General features: G+C 40.5%; 2 protein-coding genes across 8 annotated transcripts in view; one reads left to right on the top strand and one right to left on the bottom strand.

Annotated features, from left to right (window-relative positions):
* Nucleotides 1-6197, bottom strand: part of nfrkb (nuclear factor related to kappaB binding protein) — a 30434-nt gene extending 24237 nt beyond the window's left edge. The window contains exons 1-9 of the mRNA XM_061898480.1: nt 6075-6197; nt 5594-5731; nt 5318-5516; nt 5106-5233; nt 4863-5034; nt 4638-4742; nt 4495-4568; nt 3255-3336; nt 1-74 (exon numbers count right to left, since the gene is read on the bottom strand). The exon at nt 1-74 is cut by the window's left edge and continues 116 nt beyond it. Coding sequence (XP_061754464.1) covers nt 1-74; nt 3255-3336; nt 4495-4568; nt 4638-4742; nt 4863-5034; nt 5106-5233; nt 5318-5516; nt 5594-5719 — 960 coding nt within the window. The 5' untranslated portion in view covers nt 5720-5731; nt 6075-6197. The remainder of the gene's footprint in view (nt 75-3254; nt 3337-4494; nt 4569-4637; nt 4743-4862; nt 5035-5105; nt 5234-5317; nt 5517-5593; nt 5732-6074) is intronic.
* Nucleotides 6198-20732: 14535 nt separating this feature from the next.
* LOC133551594 (ryanodine receptor 1-like) overlaps nt 20733-22423 on the top strand; it is a 70730-nt gene continuing 69039 nt past the window's right edge. For all 7 annotated transcript variants that reach the window (XM_061898474.1, XM_061898472.1, XM_061898469.1 and 4 more), the window contains exon 1: nt 20733-20933. In XM_061898474.1, the coding sequence (XP_061754458.1) occupies nt 20886-20933 (48 nt within the window). In that variant the 5' untranslated portion in view covers nt 20733-20885. The remainder of the gene's footprint in view (nt 20934-22423) is intronic.

The following is a 22423-nucleotide window of genomic DNA, read 5'->3' as shown; positions in this document are numbered from 1 at the left end:
TTTTACTATCTTCATTTTCTTCTTCCTTCTCTCCTCTTTGATCTTTTTCTTGGGTAGGGAAAGCTCAAAGAGTGCTGATGAAAAAAAAATAGTTGAGTTATTTTTAGTTGTATCACTGTACAAGCTGTACACTGACTATTCTAAATCCCTGATGAATTTTTACAGCAATGTCCTTTGTATGGTTGCCTGGATACCAATATTTTGGTACCGGTACCAAAATGTATGTTGATACTTTTTGATGCTTTTCAAAATAAAAAGGGCCAAAAAAACTTAATTATTGGCTTCATCTGAACAGAAAATCTTACGATACACTGAATATATTTTTCTTATTGCACTCACAGAACAATTTAAAATGTTCCATATTACATATAGCCTGCTAGAATCTAGGATTAGATTACAATAGAAAGCTTTAATGACATTGTAGTTATTGCTTCATGATTTATAGTTGCCAATTTTGATCTGTGCTTTAAGAAAAATCATAAATACTAAAAACAATACTAGGGTTATAACTTTACAGATAAGACATGTAGCAAGTAAAACCACTTTGTTAAAGATAAAATACAAATAGTAGGAATTTGTTAAAAAATTAAGTCCATTCACTTGCATTAGTTTACGCTACGTGAACGGTTTTGACTACGCTAATACTGTAATTGGCAAAAAGCTGTGTGAGCGTCTACGTATCTACACAGTACTACACAATACATTACCTGTCATTTTTTAATCTCTGTGTGCCGGTCTTGATATTTATTTAAATGTTTACCTAAGTTTGAAGAAAAGATTGTAATACTTTATTGCAACCTTTGGCGAGGCATGTTTTAAAGCAGCACTTGCAGTGCTGCTCTTATTTTTTTCTTGTCATGTCCAGCTACTCAGGCCAATCATATTGTAGATGTAGATGCCCATATCTGCTGAACATATTTACTTTATAAAAAAGGGAGGGATACTTCTCTTGTTGCCTTATATGTATTTGACTTTATTAAATTGATTTAGATTATTATTTGGCGCAGCTGGGCCAGAGCAGGAGGGGATAAGGTATACACAGACACAAACATTTGCTTGTGGTACACAGAACATCAATTTCCAAACTTCTATTAGCCCTGGGTCCAGTGGACTCGGACATCTTTTATGTAATAGAAATGTGTAGAGCAGGGGTCTCAAACTCAATTTACCTGGGGGCCACTGGATGCAGAAACTGGGTGAGGCTGGGCCGCAAGAAAAGATTTCTTAAAAAATCTAACATGCACTTTTTAATGAATTCACCTATGAATGGCTTTCCCGCCCTAACATTGCTAGGGCAGGAAAGTCAACCCTCACGATTTTTCCGGGAGACTCCTGAATTTTAGTGCACCTCCCGACAAGCTACCGGTGCAACCATTTTCCCGAATTTGTCCCAATTTTTCGCCCGGCCAACATTAAGGGCTGCCGTGACTGCACTGCCTTTAACGTCCTCTACAACAGTGGTTCTCAACCTTTTTTCAGTGATGTACCCCATGTGAACATTTTTTTAATTAAAGTACCCCCTAATCACAGCAAAGCATTTTGGTTGAAAAAAAAGAGATATAGAAGTAAAATACAGCACTATGTAATCAGTTTCTGATTTATTAAATTGTATAACAGTGCAAAATATTGCTCATTTGTAATGGTCTTTCTTGAACTATTTGGAAAAAAAGTTATAAAAAAATAACTAAAAAACTTGTTGGAAAATAAATAAGTAATTCAATTATAAATAAATATTTTTACACACAGAAGTAATCATCAACTTAAAGTGACCTCTTAGGGGATCGTAATAGAGATCCATCTGGATTCATTAACTTAATTCTAAACATTTCTTCACACAAAAATAAATCTTTAACATCAATATTTATGGAACACGTGCACAAAAAATCTAGCTGTCAACACTGAATATTGCATTGTCGCATTTCTTTTCAGTTTGTGAACTTACATTCATATTTTGTTGAAGTGTTATCCAATAAATATTTGTATTACGTATTTATGACTGACTGCTAATTTTTAGAATGTTTTTGATAAATCTCACTTAACCCTTTACATACCTTCACATAGCGTACCATCTATAAGAGATCTAGTGCTCTACAACTCGTCATTGCGCACATAACACAACTAAAGTAACAACTCTAAATCATGTTTTGCAAGACTTGTACAGAACAACGTTAGTGGCTGCAAGATGTACTTACTCAACAGCCATACAGGTCACACTGAGGGTGGCCGTATAAACGACTAACACTGTTACAAATATGCGCCACACTTTGAACCCACACCAAACAAGAATGACAAACACATTTTGGGAGAACATCCACACCCTAACACAACTTAAACACAAGAGAACAAATATCCAGAACACCTTGCAGCCCAAACTCTCCCGGGCTACAATATACACAACCTCAACCGATGCAAATAGGGAGGGTAGGGTCGTGGGGGGTTGGTGGTAGTGTGGGTGTGTGTATTGTAGCCCGGAAGAGTCAGGGCTGCATGGGATTCTGGGTATTTGTTTTGTTGAGTTTATGTTGTATTACGGTGCGGATGTTCTCCTGAAATGTGTTTGTCATTCTTGTTTGGTGTGGGTTCACAGTCTGGCACATATTTGTAACAGTGTAAAAGTTTTTTTTACGGCCACCCTCAGTCTGACTTCTGTAGCTGTTGACCAAATATGTCTTGCAACATTACACATGTCTACTGCTCAGCCAAATGTAAAAATCAAATAGACTTGCACGCTGTCTGTACAGGATTCAGAGGGTGTTAAGAACAGTGCCATTGCGGCACCCCCTGAGTATTGTTGATTGGGTAAAAATCGTCAGGGATTACTAGAGAATGGATAACCTGATATTAAGGGGACTCCCGTGAAAATTGGGAACGTTGGGAAGTATGACGCTGTCAAGTTTCATTCATATTAAACTCGCGGGCCGCACATACATTACATTGTCATATCAAAGTGTGGACCGCAAATTAACGTCTCTCGGGCCGCGTGTTTGAGACCCCTGGTTTAGAGGGAGTTGTATGGTGTGTGGTCATAAAATATGTATTCTGATATATGTTCTTCACAGAAAATAAGCCAAAATCAGTGAGTCTCAGTTTGAAAAATTTATTAATTGTATAATTTTTCTTTAAATAAAAAAATTAAAACGGGTCCCACAGACCCGAACACCACACAAGGGTACCAGTATACTGTGCAACCTTGAAATGATAACTGATGAATCCCACACTTTTGTGCAATACTGCGGTAGAATAAATTGACTCACGCAACGATGCTTTGCGACCAATATTGGCCCTGGAGAGGATGTCACTGAGATGGATGTCTGAGGTCATCAAGTCAGGATGGTCCTAAAGAGAGGAATCATTGGTGAGTAACTGTTCACCACACCTAGGGTTGGCCGATAAAACGATAGAGATACATGTTACAAAATGACTTTTCCTGGACAATATTCATTTTTCAACCTTCTTTAGACGTAAGACGACTGCAGCACGAAGGTAATATATAGCCAAGGTGAGAAGATGTCTCACTCTGTCATGAGACTTGGCCAAGTGAAGTTTGTGCTAGTGGCGGCTTAAAAATTGTGGGTATAGGACAAATTATATCCACCAAAAAGTGTAAAATGCTCATAATAATTCAAAAACCGTGTCAGAAAGGAGTTTATGTGTTGTATAAGTTTAAATGCATTGTTTTTAGCGTGGAGAATACGGTTGTTCTTTCATTTATTTTAGCATAACTTTCATCTACTTATTTCACAATTTATGGAGAAATTGCGTCACATTCGGATATGTTTTGCCCAACATATCTGTGCATCAATATAATAATACATTACTAGGAGGTATACCAATTGATCTGTCACTAATTAGTATTGGCCGATCTCACAAATGGATGATGGGTATCGGAATCACATCGTAGCATCCCTATATATTACATGTACAATGTGTGTATATCATATTCAAAATCAGTTTTCTGTCGAGCATACTTGTTTTGTTGGCAATGCAAACTACAATAATATCTAGAAGCAGCCTAATTAAGTCCGCTCTGAGTGCTGCTTGAGTGATTGTTTGAGTTGATGTTTAGTCTCCATCCGGGTGTGACATCTTGAGCAATAAAGGTATCGAAATATGGCACTGTTTGATTTTACGTGAATCAATAACCGGTAGAACTGAAGGAAGTCGGTCGGTGCCTATAAAAGTAATGACTTTAGTACAAATCCAAAATTTGAATAGATTGAGACTATTATTGGGGCGAAGCAGTAAGTATAAAGACACTGTAAGTGGAGCCTGTTATCTAAAATGGTAGTAAATCTGTCATGTTCAGCTCCTGACAAAAGATACAGAATTCAATTAAAATAACCTTTTGATATCATCTCATCTCACTTATTAGTAATGTAACATCTGAACATGACAAAAAATATTGATATTTATTTTAAACATATCGATATTGACCGATATGTAAAAAAATATTGTGCTCTAACCAAATTCACTTTATTCCTAGACATTTCTTACCAGTTGTCGCTTTCTTTTATCCCGATGGTTTTGAAGCATGACCTTCAAGTCCTGTTCTCCAAACTGGATTTTTTCTGTACAAAATAACACTTATTTTCAAGAAAATATGCCAGGAGAGTGAATGGCTACTACAACAAAATTACCAGTAGTCTTCATGTCTTGGGTGGACAGACTGGGCAGAACTCTGAGTGAGACACTGGGTGTCGGAGAGGAGGGGGATTGTGGAGCCGGTGTCCACAGGGATAGATCTAGAATATTAGCACATGCATTAAAATAATAACAATGTGGGTAAGTACAGTAAGGCTGCTCAGCTTGTAAACGTTTGTATCAGAAAGGTATTAAAAGAAAAAATAATAAAACAGACTGACCGTCTTCGTCAGATGAAGCATTGCTGTCGCCGCACTCCGTTTTAACCTCCTTTAAAATGCGTCTCAGTCTTCTTTTAACCTTTTGCTCACGTATTTCAGCGTGACTCCTTGTTTGTTGCTTCCTTTTTGGCGGAAAGTCCAGACCGTTGTGGACTGCAAAATCTAGCAACTCCTACAGCATGAAGAAAAGTATTACAACCATCCGATGGGTAGAATTGTGGTTATTATTCTGCAACCAAACACCTTTCGGGAGACGAGGATTTGTTTCAGCAGTCGGTGGTAATATTGCTGGAGAGAGTACAACCGTCGTCTTTGCTGAGACTTGGCACACAACTGTCTGTACTTGACGACTTCAGGGTTGAAGTAGCCATCTAGATGTGTTTAGATAATGAGCAAATAGAAAAACATCACCAATATTTTAAATTAGAAAGTTGATTGATCTTACTGTTAGATACCTCTGAAAAGCTTTTGTGCGAGATGAAGGGGATTTCCAAAATGAAAGTTTATGTTGTTGAACAGGTCATTGATGGTGCTTTCCTGCTCTGTGTCGTTGTCAGGAAACTGGGGCAAAAACTGACTGAGGTGCTGCTTCTGGGACTCTGAAAGCACTTCAGTCCATGTGGTCCCACTCACCACAGAGAAGAATATTTCAGGCTGATGAAAAACATTGGTAGATACATTTGAACAACAAATCCATTGTCATATGAAGAGTTGAGTTGCACATCACTCACGTCTTCCAGTAGTTCCTCCGGGAGGCTGACCCTGCAGTTACCCAGCATGCACTCCTCAGTGATCTGACCATTTTCTTCCTCTTTAAGGTCAAGAGGGTCAGTGAGGATGTGAGTGAGGACGTCCATTCTCCTCCACTGCTGTTGACACACCATAGTACCCCACATCGAATGTATGTAGTTAAAAATGCACAATGACACCGTGTTGTAAACAAACTCTATGCCACGATCACAAATGCGCATAGCTTTTAAAAGGTTACCCAACAGCAACTATCGTGCTTTTACTTCCAACCAAAGGCGATTGTTTGTAGCATAAAAGTTAGCACTCAAAGGCACTTAGCATGTCCTGCTACTTCGTAAGGTATTGTATAAAGCCCTATATTTCACCCCAGATATATTACACGTACGCTGTTGGAACATGTTCACATGTACAAGTGTATGACTTGATTTTTACTTGTTAAAACGTTCTAAAGTCAGCGCTTACCTTTGTTTTGTGATAATGTAGGGGGCGGGGGGCTGTTTTAACGACGTACCGTTTTCTTCTTCTATTGTTACAGGATGTGACGGAACGACTCTCAGTTTGCTGTCGCGCTCTACAGGCAGTGAGGTGAACTACGACGATACATCATCGAACTATTGCATCTTATTATGTTGTCGTAGCAACTAAATTGCATTTTAATGTCGCTCAAACAGAGCTAAATATTTTGTTAAAACATTAAAGCTGTTACCAGGAAGGAAAATTTATTTACTCTTGACAGGATACAGGTATCTAGTGTATAAACCAGGGGCTTCGCCAGACATATTTCACTGGGGCACGTGCCCCACTGTTGATAGGCAGTGCCCCAGTAAAAATGTCACCAATTAAAAAAAAACGCTTCAGAGTTTTAAGTCTAGTAACAAAGACAACAGCGCACATACTACTTAGTATGGTAATTGATTGCTACTGTATTCACTCCACGAAACAATGAGCACATGTCTAATTAATATGGTAATTTATTCACGTGTGGATCGAGACTTCGGTTGAGAGAGAGAGAGAGAGGGGATGAGAATCACTGCGTGAGGTAGGTAACGTTAGCCAACAAAAATGTGTTAATTACATTATTTTGATTTTGATTTGACTCAAACTGGAACTCCTAGATGGACTTAAGAAAGTTATTCGCCCACAGCAGGGAAGAAGCAGCAGGATGAGAGATGTAAGTGAAGTCCTAGCTAGCTAGGCAACATCATTGTCTTAAGTTGATGCTAAGTTAGCTAACATTATTCCTTGTATCAAGACAAACATATTCATTTGCTGTACGAGCTGTCGGGGGAATTTCCAATGAACATGAAACATAATGTTGGTTATTGTCTGCTGGTTCTGTATCAATGATGATTTGGAGTAAGCATGTGTGAGTTGAGTGCTTCTCAAATGGTTTATCTTCAGGAAGAAAAACATTTTTCCATATCATCAAGTCGTGAGCCAAATTTTTAAATCATTCAAGTTTATTTCACAGAAAAATAGCACAGTAGACTTGTCTTGTTAATCGTGTGACTTTGACTTAAATAATCTTGTTTTGTCACCAGAAAAATGGCTACAGCTAAAGCATCTGGTTTTGTTTCCAGAAAAAATAGTAACATTTCTGTATTTGTTTTCAGAAAGATGGCTGAAAATATCTGGTTTTGTTGCCCCATTTAGATTTTCAAAAAATATATTTCCATGTCTGTCCTGAGTCCTCCTCCAACTTGTTAGTCGGTTTGCCTTATGCTAAAATACTCACTAATAGTCACTAGAAAAATAGCTAAAAATATCTGGTTTTGTTGCCACAATTTGATTTTTTTCTCCCTAAACTTTTTTTTTCCCATGCACACATCTGACTGTGACTCACTGAAAATGACACACAATCCACTTTTATGTCACGACCCAGCAGTTGGGAACCACTGGTCAGCTGTATAACAGTTACTGTAATATTTCCTTGTCTGTCCAGAGTGATTGACCACTTTGCAAAAATGAAAACAAGACGTTACAGTTTACTTCCCAGAAAATGATTCCCTGAACAGACACACAACAGTTGTTCATTTATTCTACTACTGTGGCTTTATTGTTTTGTGTATATTTTATAGTTTTGTGTATCTGAAATAGGATTGGCCACATTGCCATAAATGGAAATTAAATAATATAAAAGAACCCAGAGATGTAGGGGTGCTTTATTTTTTGATTTACTTTTGAAGATGTTAAATTTGCAGATGATTACTGCAATAAATATTTCAAAAAGATTCATTGCTCTTCCTTTTTGCTTTTACCAGTAGCAGTTTAGAAGTCTGGAGTAAAAAAGTGCACAAGTAGGTCAAATGCATTAGTTAATTTCAGGTGGGTAATCAAAGATCCATACAACATAATCTGACATGATTTCATAGTTTAAAGCACTATTTATGTATTTTTTATAATAGATAAGTGCTAAAAATGTTTTTGCTTGCGCGCTTTGCACGCTCACATGAATTATTTTTGCCCCAGGTGTGCCCCAGTACAGTATTAGGTCTAGTGACGCCCCTGGTATAAACTCATACTTGCCAACCTTGAGACCTCTGATTTCGGGAGGTGGGGCGTGGTTAAGAGTAAACTATTTTACATATATATATATATATATATATATATATATATATGTGTGTGTTGGGAAATTGTGTTAGATGTAAATATAAACGGATTACAATGATTTGCAAATCCTTTTCAACCCATATTCAGTTGAATGCACTACAAAGATAAGATATTTGATGTTCAAACTCATAAAGTTTATTTTTTTTTTGCAAATGATAATTAACTTAGAATTTCATGGCTGCAACACGTGCCAAAGTAGTTGGGAAAGGGCATGTTCACCACTGTGTTACATCATCTTTTCTTTTAACAACACTCAATAAACGTTTGGGAACTGAGGAAATTAATTGTTGAAGCTTTGAAAGTGGAATTCTTTCACATTCTTGTTTTATGTAGAGCTTCAGTTGTTCAACAGTACAAGGTCTCCGCTGTCGTATTTTACGCTTCATAATGAGCCACACATTTTCGATGGGAGACAGGTCTGTACTGCAGGTGGGCCAGGAAAGTACCCGCACTCTTTTACTACGAAGCCACGCTGTTGTAACACGTGGCTTGGCATTGTCTTGCTGAGATAAACAGGGGCGTCCTTGATAACGTTGCTTGGATGACAACATTAGTTCCAAAACCTGTGTGGACCATTCAGTATTAATGGTGCGTTCACAGATGTGTAAATTACCCATGCTTTGGGTACTAATACACACCCATACCATCACAGATGCTGGCTTTCGAACTTTGCGCCTATAACAATCCGAATGGTTATTTTCCTCTTTGTTCCGAAGGACACCACGTTCACAGTTTCCAAATATAATTTGAAATTTGGACTCGTCAGACCACAAAACACTTTTCCACTTTGCATCAGTCCATCATAGATGAGCTCGGGCCCAGCGAAGCCGGCGGTTTTTTCTGATTATTGTTGATAGATAATAATAATAATAATACCTAGAATTTATGATTTATATAGCGCTTTTCTAAGTACCCAAAGTCGCTTTATATGTGTGTGTGTGGGGGGGGGGATTTGGGGGGAGGAGGAGGTGGAGAAGGAGGAGGGAGGATAAAAACAACTTTATTAGAAAAGAAAACTAAAATAAGCAAGCAAGAAAAGAGAGAAAAAAAAGAAACAGAAAAGAGGGCAGGGTCAGTTTGGAAAGGCTAATGTGAATAGGTGAGTTTTTAGGGTGGTTTTGAAGGTAGGGAGGGAGGGGCATCTCTGATGAGCCTGGGGAGAGCGTTCCAGAGAGAGGGGGCAGCCACGGAGAAGGCCTTGTCGCCCCAGGTTCGGCGCCTGGTCTTGGGGACTTCCAGGCCGGCATCACTAGACCTGAGGGAACGGAACGGGACATGTGGCTAGAGGAGGTCAGAGAGGTAGGGTGGAGCCAGGTTATGGAGTGCCTTGTAGGTGGTGAGGAGTATTTTGAAGGTGACTCTGTATTTGATAGGCAGCCAGGTGTGATGTGCCAGGTGTGATGTGCTCTCTGGAGCGGGTTAGGGTGAGCAGGCGGGCAGCGGAGTTCTGGACATATTGCAGTTTATTGAGGGTTTTGGAGGTGATGCCGTAGAGCAGGGGTGCCCATTACGTCGATCGCGAGCTACCAGTCGACCGCGGGGGGTGTGTCAGTCGATCTCCAGCCAGGCTTTTAAAAAAAATAGACCTAAAAATTAGTGATCATCAATCTTCACCATGACGTCACTTTAATGACATTCACGGTACCGGAGGGTCTTGTGAGATGACGCTGGCTGCTGCAAGATCATTATTATGAAAATATGACCAAGAGGAAGGCGAGAAACACTTTTTATTTCAACAGACTCTCGCGCCGTACCTTCCGTCAAAACTCTAAAGGCCGACTGCACATTTCCTATCTTCACAATAAAAGCCCTGCTTCATGCTGCCTGCACTAACTAAATACAGAGTCTCGGAAAACTGGCGTGCACAAGCGATCCCTCGGAAAACTGGCGTGCACAAGCGATCCCTCAGAAAGCTGGCGTGCACATCACTTGTGCACGCCAGCTTTCCGAGACTCTTATTTTGTTAGCGCAGGCAGCATGAAGCAGGGCTTTTATTGTGAAGATAGGAAATGTGCAGTCGGCCTTTAGAGTTTTGACGGAAGGGACGGCGCGAAAGTCTGTTGAAATAAAAAGTGTTTCTCGCCTTCCTCTCTGTGATTTTTTCATAATAATGAACTGGCAGCAGCCAGCGTCATCTCACAAGACCCTCGGGTGCCGTGAATATCAATCAAGCAAGCTACGGAATTTGCCGCCAATGTTTTTCTTGTAAAGTGTATGGAAGCTGGATGAATTAGATGCCAAAAACCAACCACTTTCATGTGGTATTGTACAGAAAGGACAACTTTTTTTCTCCTCCATTTGAAAATGTGGGCGTTATCATCATTACTGTGTGATTCCAATCAATGCAAGTCATCAGAATCAGGTAATACACCAACTTATATTCTTGTCTTTGTGAAAGAAAGACATCTACCTGTATATGTGTTACACATGCTTGTATTATCATTAAACACATTTAACTTGTTTACAAAAATTTCTCCTTCATAAATAAATAAATATAAATGATATACATAAATGAGGCAGATCCCCTCGAGTTGGGCAATTGAAAAGTAGCTCGCCTGCAGATAAAGTGTGGGCACCCCTGGCGTAGAGGATGCTGTTGCAGTAGTCTATCCGGGATGAGATGAAGGCGTGGATGAGGATTTCGGCAGCAGAGGATGTGACGGAGGGCCGGAGACAGGCAATGTTTCTGAAGTAGAAGAATGCAGTTTTGGTGATGTGGTTTACGTGGGGGAGGAATGAGAGGGTAGGGTCGAAAATTACACCTAGATTGCGAATGTGCGTGGAGGTAGTGACAAGGGAGCCGTCGATGTTTAATGAAAAGTCCTGAGTGGAGCGAGTAGCGAGTAAGGGAGTCGGGGCCAATGATGATTATTTCAGATTTGTTACAGATGAGATTTACAAAGTTTTTTTGCATCCATGTTTTTATGTCTGTGAGGCAGGTGGTGAGGGTGGAGTGGGTGGCTGTGGTGATGGGTTTTGCTTTGCATAGTAGAGTTTTAACTTGCACTTACAGATGTAGCGACCAACTGTAGTTACTGACAGTGGTTTTCTGAAGTGTTCTTGAGCCCTTTTGGTGATATCCTTACACACTGATGTCGGTTTTTGATGCAGTACCACCTGAGGGATCAAAGGTCCGTAATATCATTGCTTACGTGCAGTGATTTCTCCAGATTCTCTTAACCTTTTGATGATTTTACAGACCGTAGATGGTAAAATCCCTAAATTCCTTGCAATAGCTCGTTGAGAAATTTTGTTGTAAAGCGGTTCGACAATTTGCTTACAAAGTGGTGACCCTCGCCCCATCCTTGTTTTTGAATTACTTAGCATTTCATGGAAGCTGCTTTTATACCCAATCATGGCACCCACCTGTTCCCAATGAGCCTGCACACCTGTGGGATGTTCCAAATAAGTGTTTGATTAGCATTCCTCAACTTTATCAGTATTTATTGCCCCTTTTCCAACTTCTTTGTCACGTGTTGCTGGCATTAATGATTATTTGCAAACCAAAAAATGTTTATCAGTTTGAACATCAAATATGTTGTCTTTGTAGCATATTCAACTGAATATGGGTTGAAAATGATTTGCAAATCATTGTCTTCCGTTTATATTTACATCTAACAGAATTTCCCAACTCAAATGGAAACGGGGTTAGTATACATATATCTATATATATATATATATATATGTCTTGATTGGATTATCCAGAGAATAGTGCTCGATACCGTGGTAGAGCGCAATATGTAGGTGTGGGAAAAATCTCCTGATGATTGAGGGAACCCCTCATGAAACAGTTCTGTAGAGATGAAGTAGTCTTGTGATTTTTCCCACACCTACATATATATATATATATATATATATATATATATATATATATATATATATATATATATATATATATATATATATATATATATATATATATATATATATATATATATATATATATATATATATATATATATATATATATATATATATATATATATATATATATATATATATATATATATATATATATATATATATATATATATATATATATATATATATCACAATACGAAGGTCCTGAGTAGTCCTGGGTTCAATCCACAATTCTGTGTGGAGTTTGCATGTTCTCCCTGTGAATGCATGGGTTCCCTCCGGGTACTCCGGCTTCCTCCCACTTCCAAAGACATGCACCTGGGGATAGGTTGATTGGCAACACTAAATTGGCCCTAGTGTGTGAATGTGAGTGTGAATGTTGTCAGTCCATCTGTGTTGGCCCTGCGATGAGGTGGCGACTTGTCCAGGCTGTACCCCAACTTCCGCCCGATTGTAGCTATATATATATACATATATATATATTTATTTTATTAAATATATATATAAATAAAAGAAATACTTGAATGTCAGTGTTTATTTATTTACACATATACACACATAACACTCATCTACTCATTGTTAAGGGTTGAATTGTCTATCCTTGTTCTATTCTCTGTCACTATTTTTCTAACTATATGCATGTACAGTAGATGGCAGTATTGTTCTGTTTAAGAGTGTCTCAACATTGCTGTTTACGGCAGACGAACTACTTTACGGTAGACGAAAACGTGACTACTGTTGTTGTATGTTGTTACCGCGCTGGGAGGACGTTAATGAAACTGCCCAACAATAAACCCACATAAGAAACCAAGAACTCGCCCTCGATCATTCTACAGTTATAACGTCATTGGGCAGACACGGTGTTTATATTGTGGGAAAGCTGGCTTTGAAGCTTTTCTCATCCATCCAGCAACTATCAAACTCTCCAAAGGCTCCCAACAACACTTTTTTGACAATCCATGCCGAAAAGTTCATCGCCGCAGCCTCGTAAACTCCGCTAAACGTCGGGTCCCCACACATAGACATGGACATACGACACTTGGTAAGACTATTTTTGTTTGATTTTTTCTTCAGTGAGACTTTTTCGTCGTGCATCTGTGACTTTTTCGTCGTTGTGCATCTGTGCTGGACAGGCATGGATCTGTTTTCTTCCTGAGTCGTTGTCGCGTCATGTTGCCACGTGACTGTTTTTTCTTTTTTCTGTTTTCTTTTCCGAACCTCACTGAGAAAATGGTGTGATGAATGGGAATTATTTAGGAAACTATTTTTGAATTTTGAAGTTGTTCCATATTAAATATGTGATATTTACCACACCTCATACATATATATATATATATATATGTTAATATTACTTCTTTGGTTTTTTACTTTTGTAATCGGATATTTTATATATATATATATATATATCTATATATATATATATATAGATATATATATATATGTTAATATTACTTCTTTAGTTTTTTACTTTTGTAATCGGATATTTTGAAGCTCTTGGGGGGAGCTTCTTGTTTTTCCATGTTTATTTTATTGCCTGCAATGTGTGAGTGTATGTTTCTGTGTGTGTGGATGAGATATTGTTTACGTGTTTGTTTGAATGGTCGAGTTGTTGTGTGCATGTTTGTGTTGTGTGTCTGTGGCCCACAGTCCTTGACCATATGCCCTCTTCTCTTGTTCATGTTTCATGAACAAATTAATAATTTATCTAACCATGATCACACACCCTCTTCCTTTTTTCATGTTTTTGAAATAATTCGATATGCATAGGTCTGATAGTGAATTCTCCTCTGAAATAGAGGAGAATGAAGATCTGATAAAAACTACCAAAGTTTGGAATCAATCCATTTCTCAGACCACATCAACTACAAATCACAAAGATTTATGAGCGAAATGGATCCAGATAGAAATGCTCATCAAAACACCAACAATGATTGCTTATATTATACTGATGTCACATTTGATAAAACATTTATGCAAGATGATAACATATCTCTGGTACATTTTAATAGCAGGAGTCTACACTCTCATTTTGATGATATTCAGGACTATTTGAGTCAATTCAAATCTACATTTAATATTATAGGTATTTCAGAGACATGGATGAATGAGAATTCATGTAATGAGTTTGAATTAAATGGGTATGAAATGTTTTGCACCAACCGTAAAACTAAGAAAGGAGGAGGTGTGGCTTTGTATGTCGACAAAAATATCAGCTGTAGTATTGTAAATGATATGTGTTTAGCTGTTGAGGAACTCTGAATGTGTCACTGTGGAATTATCATTTTCAAATGGGAAACACAATATTGTAAGCTGCGTTTATAGGACACCAGGATCCGACTTGAAAATATTTAAAAAATGGATGGAAAAATTATTTAAGAGAAACAAAAAATATGTATTATGCGGTGACTTTAATATCAACCTTTTGAATCCTAATAAACACAAACACACAGCAGAATTTATTGACACCATGTTCTCCATGGGCTTATTCCCACTGATAACACGACCCACAAGAATCACAACACACAGCACCACACTTGTTGACAACATATTCTGTAACATTGTAGATCAGACTGTAACTGGAGGCTTGTTAGTGAGTGATATCAGTGATCATTTACCGGTGTTCATGGTGTACCATAATAACTGCAAAACATCCAAACCTGTAAATAGTGAATATTATCGAAGAGCCACAACAGAACGATCATTAACAGCACTTAAAAATGATTTAGCCAAACAAAACTGGGATTCTGTTTTTCAAACATTAGATATAAATGCAGCTTATAATTTATTTCATGATATTTTTCTCTCAATTTATGATACACACTGCCCCATCAAAAAATGCACAATAACTAACTCTAAAAAAAACTCCATGGATAACCAAAGGGCTTGCGAATGCTTGCAAAAAGAAAAAATATTTATATAGAACTTTTTTAAGGCATCAAACCATAGAAACAGAACAAAAGTACAAAACATATAAAAATTAATTAACCAGTATATTAAGAGCAAGCAGAAAAGAATACACCACCAAACTATTAATCCAAAAGAAAAATGACATAAAGGGAATTTGGAAGGTATTAAATACAATTATTGGGCATGGTTCAAACAGTCCTTGGTATCCAGAGTTTTTTGTTGACAACGACCAAATCATAAATGACAAGAAGATGATTGCTGATAGCTTAAATATGTTTTTTGTTAATATTGGGCCTAAACTGCCAAAAAAAATCCCAATTAATGATGAACAGCCCATGGAATTTATTGGAAAAAATCCTTATTCGATGTTCCTTACTCCGACTGTCGAAAAGGAAGTCTTAGCGGTTATTCAGAAAAGCAAGAACAAAACATCACGTGACATCTTTGACCTCGACATGAGGACGGTCCGGAAAGTAGCAGAAGAAATCATCAAACCATTCACACACATCTGCAATTTATCTTTCCGACTAGGACAATTTCCGTCACAAATGAAACTCTCAAAAGTCATCCCCATTTTCAAATCTGGAGACAAACACCACTTCACCAATTACCGGCCCGTCTCCCTTCTGCCACAGTTATCAAAAATATTGGAAAAATTATTCGATAATAGACTTCGTGGCTTCATTGAAAAGCACAAATTATTATCTGATTGTCAATATGGGTTCCGACTAAATAGGTCAACTTCATTAGCTCTAATTGATTTAATAGAGAACATTACTAATGATATGGAGAAGAATACATTTGTTATAGGAATTTTTATTGACCTGCAAAAGGCTTTCGATGCCATTGACCACCAGATTTTGGTAAATAAACTGGAAAACTATGGCATAAGGGGATTGGCAGGGAAATGGTTGGAGAGCTACTTAAATGAGAGACAGCAGATTGTTCATATGGACCAACATCATTCTACACTCATGAACATAACCTGTGGAGTCCCCCAGGGGTCGATACCGGGACCCACACTATTTATTATATATATATCAATGAAATATGTCAAGTATCAACACTGCTGAAATTCATCCTCTTTGCTGACGATACAACCATTACATTTGCTGGTGACGACGTGAAGCAACTTTTGACTTCTGTAACTGAGGAGATGATAAAGTTAAAAACTTGGTTTAATACAAACAAACTGTCTCTGAACTTAAAGTGTAACGATGTGTCACTTCATTTCTGTTAGTTTTTTGTGTTTTTGTATTTACTTCCGGTTCAGTGCTCTTATTTTGTTGTATTTCCTGTTTTTATTCACGGAGCACTATTTTTCTCTTTTCGTTGATTGGCAGCGGTTCACACCTGCTGTCAATCACACTAGTGTCTATTTATGTTTCACTCGAGCACTCCTCAGTGCTCGATGATAATATTATGTTGAGAACGTTTATCTGCACGACTGCTTTATGTTTGCTTTTGTTATTTTCTTTTGTGTATTAAATTCATCTTACCTCCACGCAACTCTCCTGGATTCTTGCATACTCGGGGACACACAACTGCAGCCATGCGACATCCCAACAGTATCATCGAGCCAGAAGAAAGTGTCCTCGCGAGAATCCCTGTCGGCAATCCTCAGCCGACGTTCTGGACCGCACAATTCCTGGAGGACTTGAAGGCCAGGTTTGTGCGGTCCCAGCCAACAGATGCGGACCCTCTCCCCGCGGCAACGCCACCGGCTTCGGCTCTCCGACCGGCGCGTCCCCCGCCGCCATCTTTCCTCTCGGCTCAACGACTGGCTACGGCTCTCCGACCAGCACGTCCGCCACTTCCTGCATGCCTCGCGGCTCCCGCGGCAACGCTACCGGCTACGGCTCTCCGACCGGCGCGTCCTCCGCCGCCATCCTTCCTCTCGGCAACGCTGCCGGCTACGGCTCACCGACCAGCGCGCCCGCCTCCTCCTTCACGTCTCGCGGCTCCTGCGGCTCCGTCGCCGACTGCGGCTCTCCGACCGGCACGTCCGCCGCCGCCATCCTTCCCGTCGTCTGCTGAGCTGCTTCTCCCTGCTCCTACGCAGCTTCCAGCGGCTGCTCCCCGGCTGCTCTTTTTGCCAGCTCCCGCTCTCTTTTCTGGTCCGCCGAGAGCTCCAGTGGAGCCCACAGTGAGGTCGCTTTTGTCCTCCTGCTGGGACTTGGCACGGGACGTGTCTTCGTCCCTCCTCCTGGTCCCCTCCCGCCCGTCCCTGGTTTTCGCACCGGGGGACTCCGACGAGCAGGCACGTTTTCCCGCATGTGTGAACGGTGTCTGGCAGCCACCTAGTGGAGGGGGGCCCACTATACACTGCGGTGCAGCCAGGCACACAACGCCGGCTCCACGCCTAGCCCCAACGCCGGCTCCACGCCGAGCCCCAACGCCGGCTCCACGCCGAGCCCCAACGCCGGCTCCACGCCGAGCTCCAACGCCGGCTCCACGCCGAGCCCCAACGCCGGCTCCACGCCGAGCCCCAACGCCGGCTCCACGCCGAGCCCCAACGCCGGCTCCACGCCGAGCCCCAACGCCGGCTCCACGCCGAGCCCCAACGCCGGCTCCACGCCGAGCCCCAACGCCGGCTCCACGCCGAGCCCCAACGCCGGCTCCACGCCGAGCCCCAACGCCGGCTCCACGCCGAGCCCCAACGCCGCCAAGAGCAGCACCACGCCGGGCTTCGTCACCGCCGGCATCCGCTATTCCTCGGCCAGCATTTGCTGCTCCTCGCCCGGCGTCATCTGCCGCTTTCACGCCGCCGATGACATCTGCAACAATCACGCCGCCGATGACGCCTGCCGCTTCAACGCCGCCGATGACGTCTGTTGCTTCCACGCCGTTGATGACGTCTGCCGCTTTCACGCCGCCGATGACGTCTGCCGTTTTCACGCCGCCGATGACGTCTGCCGCTTTCACGCCGCCGATGACGTCTGCCGCTTTCACGCCGCCGATGACGTCTGCCGCTTTCACGCCGCCGATGACGTCTGCCGCTTTCACGCCGCCGATGACGCCTGCCGCTTTCACGCCGCCGATGACGTCTGCCGCTTTCACGCCGCCGATGACGTCTGCCGCTTTCACGCCGCCGATGACGTCTGCCGCTTTCACGCCGCCGATGACATCTGCCACTTCCACGCCGTTGATGACGCCTGCGGTTTCCACGCCGCCGGTTACGTCTTCTGCTTCCCGGCCTGCTTCAGCGCGCCCGCTTCTACGTCGGCCGTGGATGTGGCCGTGCCCTGCGCACTCTCCTCTTTTTCGGCCAGTGATTTGGCCGTTCCCTGGCCGCCCGCCTCGCCAGTTCCAGCGGCGCTCTACGCGGCGCCGCCACCTGACTTTCCCTCGCTGGCTGCGGGGACACGAGGTTTGGCAACCCTCCACCAAATCCTCCCTCCACCCTCCCTTACATTTTGGACTTTTTTCCATTTTTTTTTCTTTCCCAGGGAACATCTGGTATCTGTTCCTTGAGGGGGAGGTCCTGTAACGATGTGTCACTTCATTTCTGTTAGTTTTTTGTGTTTTTGTATTTACTTCCGGTTCAGTGCTCTTATTTTGTTGTATTTCCTGTTTTTATTCACGGAGCACTATTTTTCTCTTTTCGTTGATTGGCAGCGGTTCACACCTGCTGTCAATCACACTAGTGTCTATTTATGTTTCACTCGAGCACTCCTCAGTGCTCGATGATAATATTATGTTGAGAACGTTTATCTGCACGACTGCTTTATGTTTGCTTTTGTTATTTTCTTTTGTGTATTAAATTCATCTTACCTCCACGCAACTCTCCTGGATTCTTGCATACTCGGGGACACACAACTGCAGCCATGCGACATCCCAACATAAAGAAGACCAAAATAATGAACTTTAGCAATTTCAAAAGTAATACACCGATCAGGATTGTTATTGATGATACACCAATAGAATATGTTCAACAAAATTCATTCTTAGGAGTGGTGATAGATGAAAATATCTCATGGAAGCCCCATATAAGTTGCCTGAAGACAAAAGTTGCTAAATGTGTTGGAATGATGAGGAGATCATGTCATCTATTGAACACCAATGCTCTGCTTTTATTGTATCATTCATTTATTATGTCATATTTAAACTATTGTGTTGAAGTCTGGGGAAATTGTTATAAATCACATCTACAACCTTTAGTCACTCTGCAGAAAAAGGCCATCAGGATTGTTTCCAATGTTCACTACAGACATCATTCAAATCCACTATTCATGGACTTAAAGCAACTTAAACTGAACAATGTGATCAACTTTAAAACTGCTCAAATTATGTTTAGGGCATCCCAAAACTCTCTACCATCCAATATACAGAACCTATTCCATGATAGAGATGATCACCATAGTCACAGTTTAAGAGGAAACAAGAAATTATATTTGCCTAAATTTAGAACAACTTTAAAATCAATGTGCATTTTAGTGCGTGGAGTCACTCTGTGGAACAACTTAGGGGACAACTTAAAAATGTGTTCTAGCATGATTCAATTCAAAACACTGTTTTAAAAAGAAGTACTGAAGAAGTACGAGGAGGAAAGAGAGTGATGCCCTCAGCACAGAGCGTTGGGAGAGAGGTGTATGGTCGGAGAGTGTCTGGGCCCGTGTGTGTGTGTGTGTGTGTGTGTGTGTGTGTGTGTGTGTGTGTGTGTGTGTGTGTGTGTGTGTGTGTGCGTGCGTGCGTGCGTGCGTGTGTGTGTGTGTGTGTGTGAGAGTGTGTGTGCGTGTGTGTGTGTTTTGTCTCGTCTTGTCTTGTCTCATAGTATTGTTAGATCACAGGAGTTGTTCTTGTTTTTGTTTAGTGAGTATTGTACTTGTATTATATTGATTATGTTATATGTGGAATGAGTGAGAGGGGTTGGGATATTATAAGCATCTGCTTCATCCAACCCCTTTTCAAGCCTAGCAATATCTCTGCCAAAATGTAAAAAAACAAAACAAAACCTGTGTTTATTTGTACTGTGCAGGTTTGAAATAAATATTTCAATTTAATTCAAAGCGGACGTGAAAACAGGCTGTCCTCACTCAGGTCCGCATGGAGCTGGAGGGGGCGTGGCCTCCAGCTCCGCCTGAATTTCGGGAGAAAATTTGTCCCGGGAGGTTTTCGGGAGAGGCCATAAATTTCGGGAGTCTCCCGGAAAATCCATGAGAGTTTGCAAGTAACTAATGTTAGCTTTAATGCTACATGCTAGTATTTTACATTTTGTATAGCTTGAAAATATACAATATTTCTTTACTAAAAATTCCTAAATGTCTCTGAAATTTTAAAACAGACACTTAATCACAGACAACAATAACAGTTAATATATTTTTGTATGTAGTATGTTGTTCATTAAAAGTACCTATACATTAAGCTGTGTGTCAGGTCAGTGTAAGTTTATTTATTTTCCTCTTAATTTAACTACGCTAATTTCTGTAAAACAAAATGTAAAAAACATACTATTAATTTAATCACAGTAAAGGCAATAGTTATAATAATAGTGCTAATAAGTATTACAAATACAATCTTATGTATAATTTATATATAATATATACCAATATCAATAATTCCCTTCAGATTTCAAAGCAATTTTAATCGAAACCTTTTTGAAATAATCAAAAGGGAGAAAAAAAAAACTTTTGTAGAGCCGCCTGATCCAGTTACTCCTCCTCTCCATTATGCAGTTATGACGGAGAATGACAGTCAGTCAATCCCCCAAGCTATCATAAGAGTCCTAGAGAGAGAAAACGGGTTAGAGAGAAAGAGAGAGAGAGAGTGAGGGGCTGGAACCCCCATCGGCCTCAACAAACCCTTCAGCAACATTTCACCTTTCCTTGCAGTCAGCAGGGGAACCAAGAAGCACATTTCTCTCAGCCAAGGTGGTGTGTTTAATGCTTCAGCAGAATGTCAGAAGGTGCAGACGGCGAGGAAGAGATTCAGTTCTTGCGAACAGTAAGTGATGCTGTATTTCTCTACGATACATGGAGAATGACATTTAAAAACATATAAACACATTCTCTATTCTACAACAATAAACCACAGAATCATGCCCAGGCTCTCTTATTTTAGTATGTTCGCAATGGCGACATTTGGATTGACATGAACAGTTGGCTGGTTTTGTAGGCATTGTTATCTATTTATATCCTTGTGGATACTTGATATTATTCTGGTTTATCACCGAGACAAAATGTTCTTTATAGCATCAACACACAAACAAATTGTGCCTAGTAACTGGATATAAGTAATGACATGACACGTTGAGGTATCCTGTTTTAGAGGCCAAACTTTGAATTAGTGTAAAGAACGTGGCTTACTATACTTGGGCTTTTAACAATAATCTGATGGTTTTTTTCAATTGTTTTGGTGCACAACATTTAAAGATTGACTCTAGAAAAGTATCACGTTAGAACAGAAGCATCTAAAATATTTGTTTATATTTGGATTAATTGCAGTATGCTGTACCCAATTACCAACTAACAATTGAAAAGTAAGTGTGATCTTTGCTCCAATTATGGACTATAAATATATCTACTTCTGTACATTCACCCCCTTTTGTTGTTGTTTTTGCGTTGATTAAGGTCATCCCCATCCTGTTCTCTTGCAGCTCTATGTGCAAAACCAATAAACACACCTCATATTTGAGCCGTTTGAATTAGGATGATAAATTGGATTAATGTTCCAGTTGCTAATTTGACGAAGCCTGAGTCAAAAGCATGCTAACAATGCTTCATAAAGTGTGTGTCTGTTGCTTAGGTCTATATATACTGTGTGAGGATTAACAGCCTCAAAGCCAGGCCCGTTTCAGCACCTGCTTACATGATTCCTTGTGGGAATTGGGCTGCTGAGGAAGTTCGATATTGCACAAAACGTTACCAAGTCCTCTACACATACGCAAACAGAACTTTACTTGTTAATGCATTAAAGCAATACTCCTCTGGAGGTGTCATAATAACAGCTGTCCTGTGTGTGTGTAGGTCAGGCAGTCCGTCAGCCTGGCATAACTGTACACACATTAATTTAGACTCACAACGTCATAGAAACCTAACACGCACATCTGTCATTTAGTGGATTTGGTGTGCCAGCAACACTGCAGACACATCTATGATGTCTGATAGTTATTGTCAATTACAGTAATGGCAATGCCACTTTAATCATGTGGCCATTTAATAAGCTATCATGTTCTAATATATGCTAAATGGTCGGTCACTTTATATACCCAGTGGCCTTATTTACTCATCTCACCTTATTGTAATAACATTTCTGGGTTACTTTTTCATTACATACAATGCTAGTGCATGAGCACTAATGTACATTTACGCAGCCACGTGTTGCCAGGCAGATTTCATATAAATGGTATTCTGTAGTGCAGGTCACATCTAAGTGGGAGAGTGACCCTGCGCAACCCAAGGGTCCCTGGTTCAATCCCCACCTAGTACCAACCT

The sequence above is a fragment of the Nerophis ophidion genome, linkage group LG04 (genome assembly GCF_033978795.1).
Source record: "Nerophis ophidion isolate RoL-2023_Sa linkage group LG04, RoL_Noph_v1.0, whole genome shotgun sequence".
Classification (NCBI taxonomy): domain Eukaryota; kingdom Metazoa; phylum Chordata; class Actinopteri; order Syngnathiformes; family Syngnathidae; genus Nerophis; species Nerophis ophidion.
This window is presented reverse-complemented; position numbering and strand designations above follow the sequence as displayed.